The sequence below is a fragment of the Colobus angolensis genome, unplaced genomic scaffold, assembly GCF_000951035.1.
Source record: "Colobus angolensis palliatus isolate OR3802 unplaced genomic scaffold, Cang.pa_1.0 Scaffold104, whole genome shotgun sequence".
Lineage (NCBI taxonomy): Eukaryota > Metazoa > Chordata > Mammalia > Primates > Cercopithecidae > Colobus > Colobus angolensis.
The window spans coordinates 8,782,497-8,798,492 of record NW_012111364.1 but is presented as its reverse complement, the minus strand read 5'-3'; the positions used below and the strand labels follow the sequence as shown (position 1 = coordinate 8,798,492).

General features: G+C 35.8%; 1 protein-coding gene across 1 annotated transcript in view; it reads left to right on the top strand.

The window, feature by feature from the left end:
- Positions 1 to 15,996, top strand: part of GLCCI1 (glucocorticoid induced 1) — a 155,200-nt gene that overhangs the window by 58,107 nt on the left and 81,097 nt on the right. Inside the window, exon 6 of the mRNA XM_011943520.1 lies at positions 4,656 to 4,807. Within this exon, the coding sequence (XP_011798910.1) occupies positions 4,656 to 4,807 (152 nt within the window). The remainder of the gene's footprint in view (positions 1 to 4,655; positions 4,808 to 15,996) is intronic.

The window sequence follows — 15,996 nt, the reverse complement described above, 5'->3', positions numbered from 1 at the left end:
GGAAATGGAGAGTAAATAAGTGAAAGTAAATATAGATTAGAGTATTATTATACAGACCAAGGGACTCATTTATAGATTATTTATGTATTTAACTTATTATAAAACATTAAAATGGGCTGAGTATTGTGACTCATACCTGTAATTGCAGTGCTTTGGGAGCCTAAGGGGAAAGGATTGCTTGAGGCCAGGAGTTTGAAATCATCTTGAACAACACAACGAGACCCGCATCCCCACAAAAAATTTAAAAATTAGCCCGATGTGGTGGTGCACACCTGTAGTCCTAACTACTGTAGAGCTTGAGCCCAGGAGTTCCAGGCTGCAGTGAGCTATGATCACACTGGTACACTCCAGCCTGGGCAGGCGACAGCAATAGCCTGTATCTAAAAAGAACAAGGTTGGGAGTGGTGACTTATACCTGTATTCCTAGCATTTTGGGAGGCCAAGGTGGGAGGATCGCTTGAGCCCAGGAGTTTGAGACCAGCCTTGTTAACATAGTGAGACCTCATCTCTATAAGTTTAAAAAATTAGCTGGGTGTAGTGATTCGCACCTGTGGTCCCAGCTACTCAAGAGACTGAGGCAGGAGGATCACTTAAGTCTGGGAGTTTGAGGCTGCAGTGAACTGTGATCATGCCACTGTCTTCTAGCCTTGGGTGACAGAACAAGACCGTCTATAGAAAACACAAATAAAATAAATTTAAGACCACCCTCTCAAAAAACCATTAAAAATGGTTCCTATTGTTTATTTACTAAACTAAAAGGAGTTTTAATAATTAAATGGACTACATACAACTTTTCAAATTGTTTGGAGCAATTTAAGTAGATGCGCAAGTTATTCACTTAGAATGGTGTTTCCTTATCTGGTTATAGCTGACCTTTATATAGGCCTTTTAAATTTAGAGGTCAACTGATAAATGTTGGCTTTGCCTCTCAACAGTTTGTTGTCTTTTGTTTCTTCATGGTGGAAGGAATTTAAAGTAAACTTTAAAATTTTAAACAAATTATTATAAATTGGATAATGGGAGATGTTACTTTTCTGTTTCCCATTGTTGCTAAAATTAGTAGGTATTTATCGCCAGGAAAAATATTCAAAAAATTAATATAAATAACTTCTAGTCGTGTTAATAGGACTAGAAACAGTTTATATGTCTTCCAAGTTACCTATGACGTGGGGAGGAGGTAAAGATAAAAGGAGAAGAAACAAGCAATAAAACAGAAAGCAAGTAGCAAGGAAACATTCCAAAATAGGAAAAAATTACATGACAAGTTAAACCAGATTTTTTATAACAATAAATATAAGTGGGGTAAGCTCACCTTTTACAATCAGAAGGCTTGCTGCAATGTTTTTTTCAAAAAGTATAAAAACATACTTTGTTTTATGATACACATAAAAAAATCTTTTAAGAACTTGTAAATGAAAGGATGGGCATACCATGCAAATTAACAGAAAGAAAGTAGAAGGGGGTCATAATATTCAGTATGGTAAAATTTAAAAAATAATTAATGGGACAAATTATAATAGTGATGCATATAAGCTGTAATATTGATGTCAATAATCTATATGTACCCTTTGCCATTACGTAATGGCCTTTTTTGTCTCTTTTGATCTTTGTTGGTTTAAAATCTGTTTTATCAGAGACTAGGATTGCAACCCCTGCTTTTTTTTCGCTTTCCGTTTGCTTGGTAGATCTTCCTCCATCCCTTTATTTTGAGCCTATGTGTGTCTCTGCACATGAGATGGGTCTCCTGAATACAGCACACTGATGGGTCTTGAATCTTAATTCAATTTGCCAGTCTGTGTCTTTTAATTGGGGTATTTAGCCCATTTATATTTAAGGTTAATATTGTTATGTGTGAATTTGATCCTGACATGGATATTTGATGCAGTTTCTTCCTAGCATCGATGATCTTTACAATTTGGCATGTTTTTGCAGTGGCTGGTACTGGTTGTTCCTTTCCATGTTTAGTGCTTCCTTCAGGAGCTCTTGTAAGACAGGCCTGGTGATGACAGCATCTCTCAGCATTTGCTTGTCTGTAAAGAATTTTATTTCTTCTTCACTTATGAAGCTTAGTTTGGCTGGATATGAAATTCTGGGTTGAAAGTTCTTTAAGAATGTTGAATGTTGGCCCCCACTCTCTTCTGGCTACAAATCAGAACCACAACGAGATACCATCTCACACCAGTTAGAATGGCGATCATTAAAAAGTCAGGAAACAACAGATGCTGGAGAGGATGTGGAGAAACGGGAACGCTTTTACACTGTTGGTGGGAGTGTAAACTAGTTCAACTATTGTGGAAGACAGTGTGACAATTCCTCAAGTATCTAGAGCTAGAAATATCATTTGACCCAGCGATCCCATTACTGGGTGTACACCCAAAGGATTATAAATCATGCTACTGTAAAGACACATGCACACGTATGTTTACTGTGGCACTATTCACAATAGCAAAGACTTGGAACCAACCCAAATGTCCATCAATGATAGACTGGATTAAGAAAATGTGGCACATATACACCATGGAATACTATGCAGTCATAAAAAGGATGAGTTCGTGTCCTTTGTAGGGACATGGATGCAGCTGGAAACCATCATTCTCAGCAAACTATCACAAAGACAGAAAACACTGCGTGTTCTCACTCCTAGGTGGGAATTGAACAATGAGAACATGTGGACACAGAGTGGGGAACATCACACACCGGGGCCTGTCGCAGGGTTGGGGGAGCTGGGGGAGAGATAGCATTAGGAAAAATACTTAATGTAAATGACGAGTTAATGGGTGCAGCAAACCAACATGGCACATGTATACCTATGTAACAAACCTGCACATTGTGCATATGTACCCTAAAACTTAAAGTATAATAAAAGAAGAAAGAAAAAGAATCTATATGTGATAAATAATATAGAACTAAAATATAAAGGTCAAAAACATGCAAAGAATAAAGAGAATTTTTAGAACTCAATAGTAGTTTAAAGATTTTAGAATACTCTTCTAAGTCTGTAACAGATAAAACTGATAATTATTGCTATATTCTGTAATTTAATTCAATCGATATATAAGACAAGGAACTATATATTCTGAAAACAAAATACCTTCTCTTTGATATATGAAATGTTTATAAGAAATTACCATGTTTTTGGTCACAGGGAAAATTTCAGGTAATTCCAAAAAGTAGAAATGGGTTCCACTGGATTCTCTGCCTTCAGTACAATACAATTGGAGCTAAAGTAATACAGATAAAGAGGAACTCTGGTAATTTTCAGATCTTTTCTTACAGTTCTTGGGTCAAAGGAAAAAATAAAAACTGCAGTTCTAAGCTATTATCTGCATAATATGATAACATGCATTTTGTTCTGTTTTTTTGGTAAACTAATTATTCTGATTTCAGGAACGTAAAGGACAGCATTCAATAATAAGTGTTTCTTCACCCTCTGTAAAGAGGAAGGCATTTTTGATGTGAGATATGACTCTGAAAAGACTCTTAGCCTTGGGAACCTGTAAATCTGCTGGATTCTATCATAGAATGCACATTAGTAGTAAATTATTTAGGATGGATATATGGAAAATCCTCTATAGTTTCCTTATAGATTCGGTATTCAGTGTGATTAATTTTTAACAGAAATACTTGTGATACCCCTATGGGAAGGAGAAGTTATGGCAGATTGATTGAACTATGTATAATGTCTAGAGATTTTGGGTTCTTTTTACCTCTGTCCCTTGTTTGCATCTCTTGTTCAGTGTTCCTCTAGGCCTCAAATTCTTCGTCTGTGAATGAGGAAGTTGGATTAAAATAATGAAGTTATTTATACATGTTATTTTTATATAGCTGTTAATAAATTTATTAAGTGAATACTGAATGTTGACTCCTATTTAGTCTGTAGGGTTTAAACTTATGCTCTGATGGGGGAGAGAAACAGGCTTAGGGTGCCATGAAAGCAGAGACAGGCAAGTATATCTTGGAAGGGGAGAGGAAAGGGCATTGGGGAAATTTTCACAGAGTCAGTATGACATCTGAGCTGGTCTTGAAGATAAATGAATTTGTCAAGTAAACAAGAAAGAGAGTTCTAGGCTTAGGAAGTAGAATGTACAGAGGCAGAAAGAGTGTATTTTACCTTTGGAAAAACACAGGCCATTCATATGATGCTTAGCATGGGATTATGGAATAGCAAGATATTAAACATTGAGGTATATGGCACGCAAATCGTGAAAGCTTATTATGTCATACTAAATAATACGGGTTTTAAATTAAAGACAATGACTAACCATGGAAATGTTTTCTATTTGGGCATGACACTGTAAAATTTAGTTGAAATGGATACAGGGATAGCAGTTAGAAAACTGGCAGTTCAGGTGAGACATGAATGAGAGTCTTAATTAAAATAATGGCAATGAGATGATATGCAGATTTTTATAAAATGGATAGGCTTCATAGGGTCTGTGGAAGCCCTGGAAATGTATGTAAGATTTAACATGAATGTATTTTCCTTGGGACATGGTTCATACATTTCGTCTGATCATACAACAGGGCTATTAGTGTAAATATACATATAATGGGGAAAATTGACAGGATGACATTCTACAAACTATGAAGTTAAAGAACTTTAAATTTTATTTTCTTCACTAATGACTATTTTTTTTTTTCTTCACTTTTTGTAGCGGACAGGGCAAAATCTCAGCAAGCTCGAACCTCTAGTACAATAAGGCGAACCTCCTCTTTGGATACAATAACAGGACCTTACCTCACAGGACAGTGGCCACGGGATCCTCATGTTCACTACCCTTCATGCATGAAAGACAAAGCTACTCAGGTAAAAAAAAAGCAAATCAAAATCAGTTTATTACCCTGCACTTCTTCTGTTTTGATCACAGTAAAGAAAATGTAATATAATCACATTTTCTCAAATTTGAAATAAATCCAACCAAGGAAGAAAGGAAAAATCCATTGTTTTAAATAAACTTTGCAAGAATTGTTTTTTGTCATCTGGATTTTAGAAGTTTTGAAATTCTTTAATACTTAAGTAGCACATCAGTCTATATTACATGGTTTTAGATATTTACATTTATTAATGTCTAAAATTAATTGACATTAATTTTAAGAATTGCTTTGCAAAAGCAATTAAAATGACTAGTAACCATTTTAGAAAAATATAATTTTTTAAAGAAGAGTTTGCACAGTTCTTGAAAATAATTTATAAAGTAGTAACACCTGCTTAATGAAATATATGTTGGAGAATTTATTTTTTTCTGTTTAAAACCAAGACTAAAAGCCTTCAGAGGGAAATATAAATTAACTGTCACATTTTCCCTATTTTTGGAAGGATCTCCAAGCTTTTGATTTGAAAAGCTTTTCCTCCATGTCAGAAAAAAATCTGAAAACATCTTTATTCATGATTATCTGAGTTCTTGACCATATCTTCATAACTGTAGTCAATCAGCATTTATTGGCATAAAGAAGAATACTAAAAATATAAGAGTTAGTCATAGGCTTTAAAAAACCTGGAGCACAGTTAGGTAGATAAGACACACATTTATAAAAATTGGTAAAAGAAGACAGTTGTAATTAGATGTTAGATGAATGGAGTATGTAAATGTGAGGGCATTCAAAGGAAAGAACATTTTGGGCTTTGTAGGTTAGGGAAGTAGAATAATTAGAGTTTCATGTCTGAAGACTGAGGAAAAAGAAAGTTTTGGACATGATCTATAAAACTCTGTTTCTCAGTTTTTGTCATTTTCTTTCTCAGGCAAGCTTGAAGCTGTGAAATTGGCTGCTTCTTTATCATCTGTCTCATCAGTTCTGTCCTTGTAATATTTTATGCTGCCGTACTCTTTTGCTTTCCATTCTTCATTTAGTGAGGAAGATGATAAGTTTAATATGGCAGGCAGTGGAATTTCCAAATAGAAATAACTAGCAAAACTTAGAGGTGTGGGCTTGGACAATTAGAGATCTGGACACAGATAATTAATTCAGAACCATCCTTCCAGGGGAGTTAGATTCACAAATATGATCAAATGTAGGTATAGAAAATAAAATTTAAAAATAATAATTAAAAAAAAGAAAAATTTTAAAAATGTAGTTATAGAGTATGAAGGAAGAAGGTCAAGTGATAGAGGACTTAGTTTTTGGAAAGGTACACGCACACACAACAAAACTAATGTATTCATCTGAAAGCAGCAAGAGGAGGAGGTAGTTAATATTTATTAACTATGTATGGTATACTGTTTGTTTTATAACTTGTTTCATTTAATTCTCACAAGACCATTGCAACATTACACAGATGGAAAAGCAGTCACTCAGGGAACTTAAATGATTTATCTGGGAGTATAACGCTAGAAAGTGTTGGAGTCAGATTTCTAACACAGGCTAATCTATTAACCAATATGAGCTCCATTTTTATTAAAATAGGATTATAGGATAATACATACATACATATGTATGTTATATATATATATGTACCTAGTACTGTGACATTGCACTAAAAAATGGTAGCTATTCTTTTTAGATTACCAAAAACACTCACAAAAAAACCAACATATGAAATGTAGCTATGTGCTGACAGTGTCCAGAGGGAAACATCTTGTTTTTTTGTTTTTTTGTTTTTTTTTGAGACAGAGTTTCACTCTTGTTGCCCAGGCTGGATCATGCCCATCATGATCTCGGCTCACCGCACCCTCTGCCTCCCAGGTTCAAGCGATTCTCCTACCTCAGTTTCCTGAGTAGCTGGGATTACAGGTGCCCACCACCATGCCCAGCTAAGTTTTTGTATTTAGTAGAGACAGAGTTACACCATGTTAGTCAAGCTGGTCTCAAACTCCTGACCTCAGGTGACCCACCCGTCTTAGCCTCCCAAAGTAGAGATTACAGGCATGCGCCACCGTGCCCCACCCAGAAACATTGTCTTATTCGCTCCTCACAAAAACTCTGAAAAAGAAGAGAAGCCAGAGAAAGATCGAAAAGCTAAGTGAAAAACTGGAATAGTGAAGCCTTAGAAATCAGAGAGAAAGCTATTCTAAGAAAGGAAAAATTGTTGACAGTGTCAGATGCTAAAGAGAGATCATGATGATTAAGGACCAGATTTGGGGATCAGAGGCACATTGTCTTGGAGAGTGCAGTATTGGAGATAATGGTAGAGTAGGAGACCCAGATATTTGGGAGTTAAGAGAGTGATGTGGAGATAGAAGAACACACTGGATATGTTTCTTACACGTGTCTGGTTTTTTATCTTTGCAGTGGGATTAATAAAACCTAACCTATGATATTACTATGTGATTAAGTATGATACTATTGAAGGCAAATTTGGCAAATACTATATACACATTTAAGTTGTGAGTAGTATATGTAGACATGCCCACTTGTAACATTTGCAGGGTCTGCAGCAAATATAAAGGCCAATATACTATATGTATGTAAGTTAAATTAACAAATTATTGAGCAAAATATACTTTGTCCTCCCCCCTACCAATGACAAATAATCTTCATATGGACCTGGAAGATGAGGTTTAAACTAAGAATTCTCAGATTCTTCAGAGTTACGTGCCAGTATATGTCCACATGGGCCAGGCCTGAGCCCACCTCGTCTGAGCCTAAGTCCCATTCTCTTCCTGCCCTACAATCTATTCTGTACTTTAAGCTGGCTTTACACATATACTTGGACCCACCAGTCCTCACATTCAAGTGCCATCCTCAAGAAGCAAGAACCAGGGAACGGGTCTGCAGACCTTAGAAGCCAGGCCTACTGCTGTTTGGTCAGGAAATTCCTGATTTTATATTACCTAGAGTACAGTCTACAGCCAGGATGGGCTCATAATGTCCATGCTTTTTGCTCCCAAGGTCTCTTATCCCATGGGGAGGGGCATGGCTGCTAGAAGGCCAGAGCAATTTCCCCTAAATTTTGAGGTCCAGGATAAGGGCTTGTCTGGCTTGCATCTATCTGGATGTAGGTCATTTATTTGAGAAGCTTGACATTGAAGAGAAGGTAAAATATAGGACTCATTTTACAGATGAGGAACCTGAGGCTTAGAGAAGTTAAGTAATTTATACATCATCACATAGCTGTACATTAATATGTACTATGTACATATTACATAACGATGTAACATACATATTATATATTACATTGTTACATAATATATACATCGATGTGCATATTACATCGTTACGTAATATGTACATAGTACATATTAAGTGTGAGGACAGTGAACCCAGACCTGGCTGATTCTAAAGTGTTTCTTTTTTTTTCTTCAGCTGTCTGTTGCCTTTTATGGCAACCACTAACCACGAACCTACTTCTTGCCTCACAAGCATAAGAAATGGTCTTGCCCTAACCATCTGTTAGTTTAATTGGAGATACAAGAGATGAACATATGAGACTTTTTATGGCGTCATCCGTTCCTCCTGGATTAACTGTTGAACTCTTAGGGTGGGAAGAAGTAGTTTTATTTATGTAGTGGAATTATGTAGTGGACATTGATGGAAGGAAGGTGGTATACTCAACTTGCTACAGACATTAAACACCTGGGTTGTTTGGCCTTAGTGGAGGGTGTCTCCAGGGTGTTCTTCCTTTTATATTTCTATGTTTCAGCTCCCTTAATTATTGAGAGCTTGACATAAAAAATTTAATATGTTTAGTATGTTTATATATTAAAAAGAAGTAGCATAGTGTTGTGAAAAGATTGTAGACTTTGGAAGCAGATCATGTATTCAAATCAAGGCCCAGTGAGGAAACTTTCTGGGATAATGGAAATGTTAATTTTATTTAAAAATTAGTTAATTTTAATTAAGTAAAAATTATGTATTAGTGGTGTACAACACGGTGCTTTGATAGACACACACACATTTGAAATGATTGTATCAGTCTATTTAACATGCATTTTTTTATGTGTGGTGAGAACACTTAAAATCTACTCTCAACAGTTTTCAAATATACAATATATTTCACTGTAGTCATCAAGATATACAGTAGATCGCTTGAAGCTGTTTCTCATAACTGAAATTTTGTGTCCTTTGACCAGCATCTCCCAAGGACCCCTAGCCTCTGATAACCACTATTCTACTCTCTATTTCTGTAAGTTAAATGTTGTATATCTTTTTTTTTTTTTTTTTTGAGACAAGGTCTTGTTCTGTTGTCCAGGTTGGAGTGTAGTGGTGTGATCTCGGCTCACTTCAACCTCTGCCTCTCATATTCAAGCAATTCTCAGGTCTCAGCCTCCCACGTAGCTGGGAAGTAGCTGGGACAACAGGCCCCCGCTACCATGCCCAGCTAATGTTCGTATTTTTAGTAGAGGTGGAGTTTCGCCAGTAGAGGCTGGTCTTGAACTCCTGGCCTCAAGTGATCCACTAGCCTTCGCCTCCCGCAGTGTTGAGATTACAGGCTGGAACCACCATGCCTGTCCAGTGTTATATGTCTTAATAGAAGTTTGAGTTATGTTGGTGAATTCATTTATTGGAACTTACCCAAGTGTACACTTGTGCATTTTGCTGTATAACTTTAAAAATACAGAATATGAACAGAAAACAAATACTGAACTCAGATGTTTAGAGATGAAGTATACTGCTGTCTGCAACTTTGAAATTAATAAAAAATAAGATCAATTGATGGGTGGATACCTAGATAGATACCTAGTGGAGCAAATAGAGCAAAATGTTATTTGGAGAAGCTGAATATTGGCTTTATAGGCCTTCACTGAACAGTTTTTTTTTTTTTTTAACTGTTCTGTTTGAAGTTTTTATTAGTAAAATGCTAAATAAAAAATTCATGGCCCACTGACTTAACTGCTTTGTGACCCAGTCTTAAGCTTTCTTTCCTGTAAATTGAAGTTACTAATACCCGATGTGCACATTCACACATTTTTTCTGAGGATTAAAAGATACAGCTTTACATTTTTAAGGCCTCTGAAGAAATGGATCACTGCCGGTCATTTAGAGTCATCTGTTTAGCCTTGTAGAAAGAAAAACTAAAATCCATTTGTGAAATTTAATACTTTATTACTGTAGCCTTGCAGATACAACCTTTTTAAAACAAAAAATGTATTACCAACTCTTAAAATTGAACTTGCAATTAAGGTTACTGTAATAAGAAAGTAATCGTTCCTCAGTCTTCACCCCATAGTTTAGGTATAGTCTCTGGACAAATTTTAAATTCTGTGTTTGAGTGTGTTTTTAAACCTGAAAGTAATATATATTCTTTGTAAAGTGGCCAAGTAATAAAAATAACATATACAGCAATAATCAGAGGTATTTCCTACAACTTCCCAGGTATAGTAGTGATTAGAGCTGTTCATAGATATTGGCATTCTCTCTCCTGGGCACATGGTAGGATTCTACTTCTCTGCCAACTTGAAGTTAAGTGTGGCCATGAGACTTGATTTGGGAAGAAGCTTTAAAGAACTAGTACATTCTCTCTGACGGGCAAGTAACTGTTCTCTCCTACTCTGTCCATCTGGGTCACTGACAGTGACAAGCATAGCCTTCTTAATGATCCATACATGTAGTATGAGCAATAAATTAACATTTGCTGTTTTAAGTCATTTGGATTTGGAGATTGTGTGGTTACTATCCTATAATCTAGTCTTCACTGACTACTATGCAATGTATAACCCCTTTAAAGAAATTTTTGTAGGCCTTTCAGAGCATAGTATGTTATTTTTCTTAATTAAAAGCTTTTCAAAAGATTCATTGTGGGCATAAAATCAGTATCAAGATAGAATGAAATAAAGTGAGCGCTAGAAGTGTTTTTTTTTAGAGTTTTGCCATTTGCTTAATTAAGTTGTTTTCTTAATCTTATTTAAACATTAAAAAAATTGTATTTTAATAGTTTATTTTCCTGTTATACCTTTCTTTGAGTTTTATGGACCTTAAAACTTTTTCTGATACAATTAGAAGCGATTTTCTTTGTATGAGTAGTCCATCCAAAACAGCCCCTGGAAACAGGCTACCTCAGCCTCAAAATGTCACCTCTCTTGAAATGTCCATTAAACTAGAAGACATGATGGTGTTAATCTACAGAGTTGATTTTCATTAACAAGCTTTCTACAAGTGAGTGTATTCAGTCTTAAGAGGAGAAACCACCACTGCCTTCTTCTTCTTTTTAAATGAGGATTTAAAATGCTTCTGATTTGATTTATATTTTAATAAAATGATGGATTTAATGCTTTTTATATGTGACTTGTAAAAGAAAAAAGTTACTTGCGTCAACATAGAATTTCCACTTTAGGAATCTGCTCGCTGCCAAGGTCAACATCCTATCATAATATCTTATAAAATCTCTGTGCTTCTCAGTTCTTGGAGGGATGCTTAGTGATACATTTATAGACATTCTATAATTATCCCAGAATGTTTTTAATTCAGCTAAATTAAAAGAAATAAATATTTCAGGTTATGTATTTTTGGGTTTTGTCTAATTTTGTTTTAAAAATAATGCTTTCTGATGGTAAAATAATCCATGTAATATAGAAGGACATGAAGAGTAGTCACTAACTCCCTAGACCTACTACTTAAAGAATTATTAACAGGTGTTTTTGGGGGGGTACATATTTTGAGAAATTTTCTGTACCTATAGAAATATATTGTTTAAACATGTACACATAGAGATGGAATCATACTTTATATCATGTTACTGACTTGCTTTTTCCATTTGATGGATCATGGGCGTCTCTCTTTATAAAATGTAAATCCCTACCTCATTTTTTTTTTCTATTTTTTAAGTTGTGGTAAAATATATATAACATGCTAGCCAGGCATGGTGGCCTGTGCCTGTAATCCCAGCTACCCAGGAGGCTGAGGCAAGAGAATCGCTTGAACCCGGGAGGCAGAGGTTGCAGTAAGCCAAGATCACGTCACTACACTCCAGCCTGGGCAACAGAGCGAGACTCTGTCTCCCCCCACAAAAAAAAAAAAAAAAAAGAAAAAAAGAAATTTAGCATGAATGAAAATGAATTAACCATTTTTTTAAATGTACACTTCCATGGCATTAAGTGCATTCACATTATTGTACAACCACTACCACCATGCATGTGTAATACTTTTTCACTTTTTCCAACTGAAGCTCTGTATTTATTAAATACTAGCTCTCCATCCTCCCCACCACACCCCAGCCTCTGGTAGCCATCATTCTACTTTCTGTCTCTGTGAATATACTCTAGGAACCTCGTATGAGAAAAATCATACAGTATTTTCCTTTTTTGTCTGGTTTATTTTACTTAGTGTAATGATTTCATGTAGCCATGTGTCAAAATTTCCTTCCTTTTTAAGGCAGAGTGATACTCCTTTAGAAATACATACCACATTTTCTTTATCCATTCATCTGTGGACATTTAGGTTGTTTCTGCTTTTTGACAGTTGTGAATAATGCTGCTAGCGATATTAGTGTATGGATATCTTTTTGAGTCTCTGCTTTCCGTTCTTTTATATGTATATATATATATATATATATATATATATCCAGAAGTAGAACTACTAGATCATAGGGTAATTCTGTGTTTAAATTTTTGATGAACTGACATACTGTTTTCCACTATGGCTATACTATTTTATACTCCCGTCAGCAACACACAGGGGTCCCAGGTTTTTGTTTTGTTTTGTTTTGTTTTTGTTTTTGTTTTTTGGAGACGGAGTCTCGTTGTTTTGCCCAGGCTAGAGTGCAGTGGCATGATCTCAGCGCATTGCAAGCTCTGCCTCCTGGGTTCACACCATTCTCCTGCCTCAGCCTCCCCAGCAGCTGGGACTACAGGCGCACACTGCCATGCCTGGCTGATTTTTTGTACTTTTAGTAGAGACGGGGTTTCACCGTGTTAGCCAGGATGGTCTCGATCTCCTGACCTTGTGATCTGCCAACCTCAGACTCCCAAAGTGCTGAGATTACAGGCATGAGTCACTACGCCCAACCAAGGGTCCAGTTTTTCTGCATCTTTGCCAATAGTTATTTTCTTTTTTCCCTTTTTTAAAAATAATTGACACCTGGTATCTTACTGTGATTTTTGATTTGTGTTTCCTAAATGATTAATGATGGTGAGCATCACTTCATCTACTTTTTGGCCGTCTACATTTCTTTTTTGGAGAAATGTCTATTCAAGTCCTTTGTCCATTTTTGAATTGGGTTTTTTGTTGTTGAGTCTTAGGAGTTCTTTATATATACTGGATACCAGTCTCTTATCAGATACATGGTTTGCAAATATTTTCTCCCATTCTGTGAGTTGCCTTTTTATTCTCTTTTTTTTTTTTTGAGATGGAGTCTTGCTCTGTTGCCTAGGTTGGAGTGCAGTGGTGCGATCTTGGCTCACTGCAAGCTCCACCTCCCGGGTTCATGCCATTCTCCTGCCTCAGCCTCCCTAGTAGCTGAGACTACAGGCACCCGGCACCACGCTTGGCTAATTTTTTGTATTTTGTAGTAGAGACGGGGTTTTACTGTGTTAGCCAGGATGGTCTTGATCTCCTGACCTCGTGATCCACCCGCCTCAACCTCCCAAAGTACTGGGATTACAGGTGTGAGCCACCACGCCCAGCCAGTTTCCTTTTTATTCTTTTGATAGTGTACTAGTTTTAAATTTTGATAAAGTCTAGTTTATCTATTTTTCCATTTGTTGCCTGTACTTTTGTTGGCATATTGAAGAAATCATTGCCAAATCCAGTGTCAGGAAGCTTTCTTCTTCTTTTCTTCTAAGAATTTTAGCCTTTAAGTTTAGGTCTTTGATCCATTTGAGTCCATTTTTGTATAAGGTAAGAGTCCAACTTTGTCCTTTTGGATGTGAATATCCAGTTCTCGCAGCACCACTTGTTGAAAAGGCTGTCCTTTTCCCTTTGAATGGCCTTGACACCCTTGTCAAAAATCAATTGACCATATATGCAAGGGTTTTTTTCTGGCTGCTGTGTTTATTACAGTGGTCTGTGCCTTGTGGCTCTTTGCGTTACACCATGATTGGGAAAGATTTTTTCCACTCTCAGTTAAGAAATTTCATTTAAACTATATTTTCTTTTAATAGTTTTATGTTTCTTTTAAAATATTTGTTTCTTTGATATTTCTGGAGTTTATTTTGATGGAAGGCATGAGGTGATATCCAACTTTATTTATTTTTCAAGAGTTTATCTTTTCCCTGCTGATTTGAGATACCATTGTTATATCATAAATTTCCATTCTTATTTGGATCTCTATGCTATAGTATATACCATTAATATCTTTTTAAATACTGAATGATTTTAATTGTATTGCTTAGTAATTCATTTTAATTGTGTGGCTAGTCTTGCATTTTTTTCTCAATTTTGTAATTTGTCAAATTCCTCAAAATGTTTTATATTACAATTAAATATGAATTCAGGGGAATTTATTACCATATTGAATCTTATCCAAGAAAGGGGTATATCTTCTTGTTCATTCAAGGGTTATGTTTGCCTTTCAGAATATTTTATAGCTAATTATTGGAACAACACATTTCTTGTTAAACTTCTATCTAAATATTTTGTCTTCTTTGGTTGCTGTTGTAATTAGGATATTTAATATCTAATTTATGTACGGGACATCTTCAACTTGACTTTTCTTGTTTCTAGTAATTTTTTAGGTAATTTTCTTTGGTGTTTCAGGTATACGATCATCCAAATAGTAATTTACATCCTTTTCGTTATTTATTTTTTTGGTATGCATCCTCTTTTGGAGTTGAATTTGTTACCACTCCCAGAACCAGGTAAACTAACAGTTATGGTACTGAATGCCTTGACTCTTTTTTTGGGGGGGGACAGAGTCTTGCTCTGTCGCCCAGGCTGGAGTGCAATGGCATTATCTTGGCTCACTGCAGCCTCCACCTTCTGGGTTCAAGTGATTCTCCTGCCTCAGCCTCCTGAGTAGCTGGAATTACAGGTGCCTGCCACCATGCCCAGCTAATTTTTTAATTTTTTAGTAGAGATGGGGTTTCACCATGTTGGTCAGACTGGTCTCAAATTCCTGACCTCAGGTGATCCACCCGTCTCGGCCTCCCAAAGTGCTGAGATTACAGGTGTGAGCCACCGCACCCTGCTGCCTTGGCCTCTTTCTTGACTCTAATGGTAATGTATCTAGTTCACTCACTGGACAAGGTATATTGACATTTGCTGCGAGGCATGTGTGCTTTTTATACATAGAGTATGCATGCTTATTTTACTAATGATTTTTCTTGTTTTAATCAGGAATAATTCTTTATGTGGAAAATGCCATTTCATCAGTGAATACGTTTGTTAATTTTATATTTGTTTTTTATTCAGCAATGAGTTCTTACATTTTTTTCATGAGCCTTAGAGTATTTTCACACTTGCTTCATAAAAAGGTTTTGCAAGATTTCCTTCCTCTGTGCTCTAGCATAATACAGTATAAATATAATCTGAATTATCTGTCACTTGGGTCTGAAAGGATTTTACCTAGTAACTTACTAGCCTAGTATGTTTTTGGACTGTAGCACTTTAGAAAATTTTCTTAATTTCTTCCACGGCACTTGGTCTCTTGGTTGGTATCAGGGAGAGATTTCAAAACTTGTATTCTTTGAGGGGTGAGAGATGAAGTGGTTAGATCTTAAATAAAATTATGTATACTGGTACTTCCCTTTCTCCAGGTGATGTCGTTATTATATTTGGTATTTTATTGTTTTAAATTAATTTTTAAAAGTTAAACTGTGAAACATGAGACATGCCAAAAGCACATAAAGCAGTTTCTGTTAATCTCATTAGACTTCAGTGTATGAAGTTTTATGATCCTGCCTCTGTGCCAGCATCTTTCCCTAGAAATCTATTTGTTTTTATTTGTTTGTAAGAAACAGATCCAGACTAAGTACTTAGCATTTGGTTTTAAGCAACATTCGATAAAGTTAACTAACTCTGAACTAAAACATATATACTCTTTTCTGTTGATGTCATATTTAAAGTACCTAGCCTTTTCCTCCATTCCTGAAAGGAGCTTGGTTGGAGAGGACTTTAGTCAAAGGAATAGGTGATGTACCTCAAATACTTACTGATAAAAAAAAAAAAAAAAAACTTTGTTTTTTC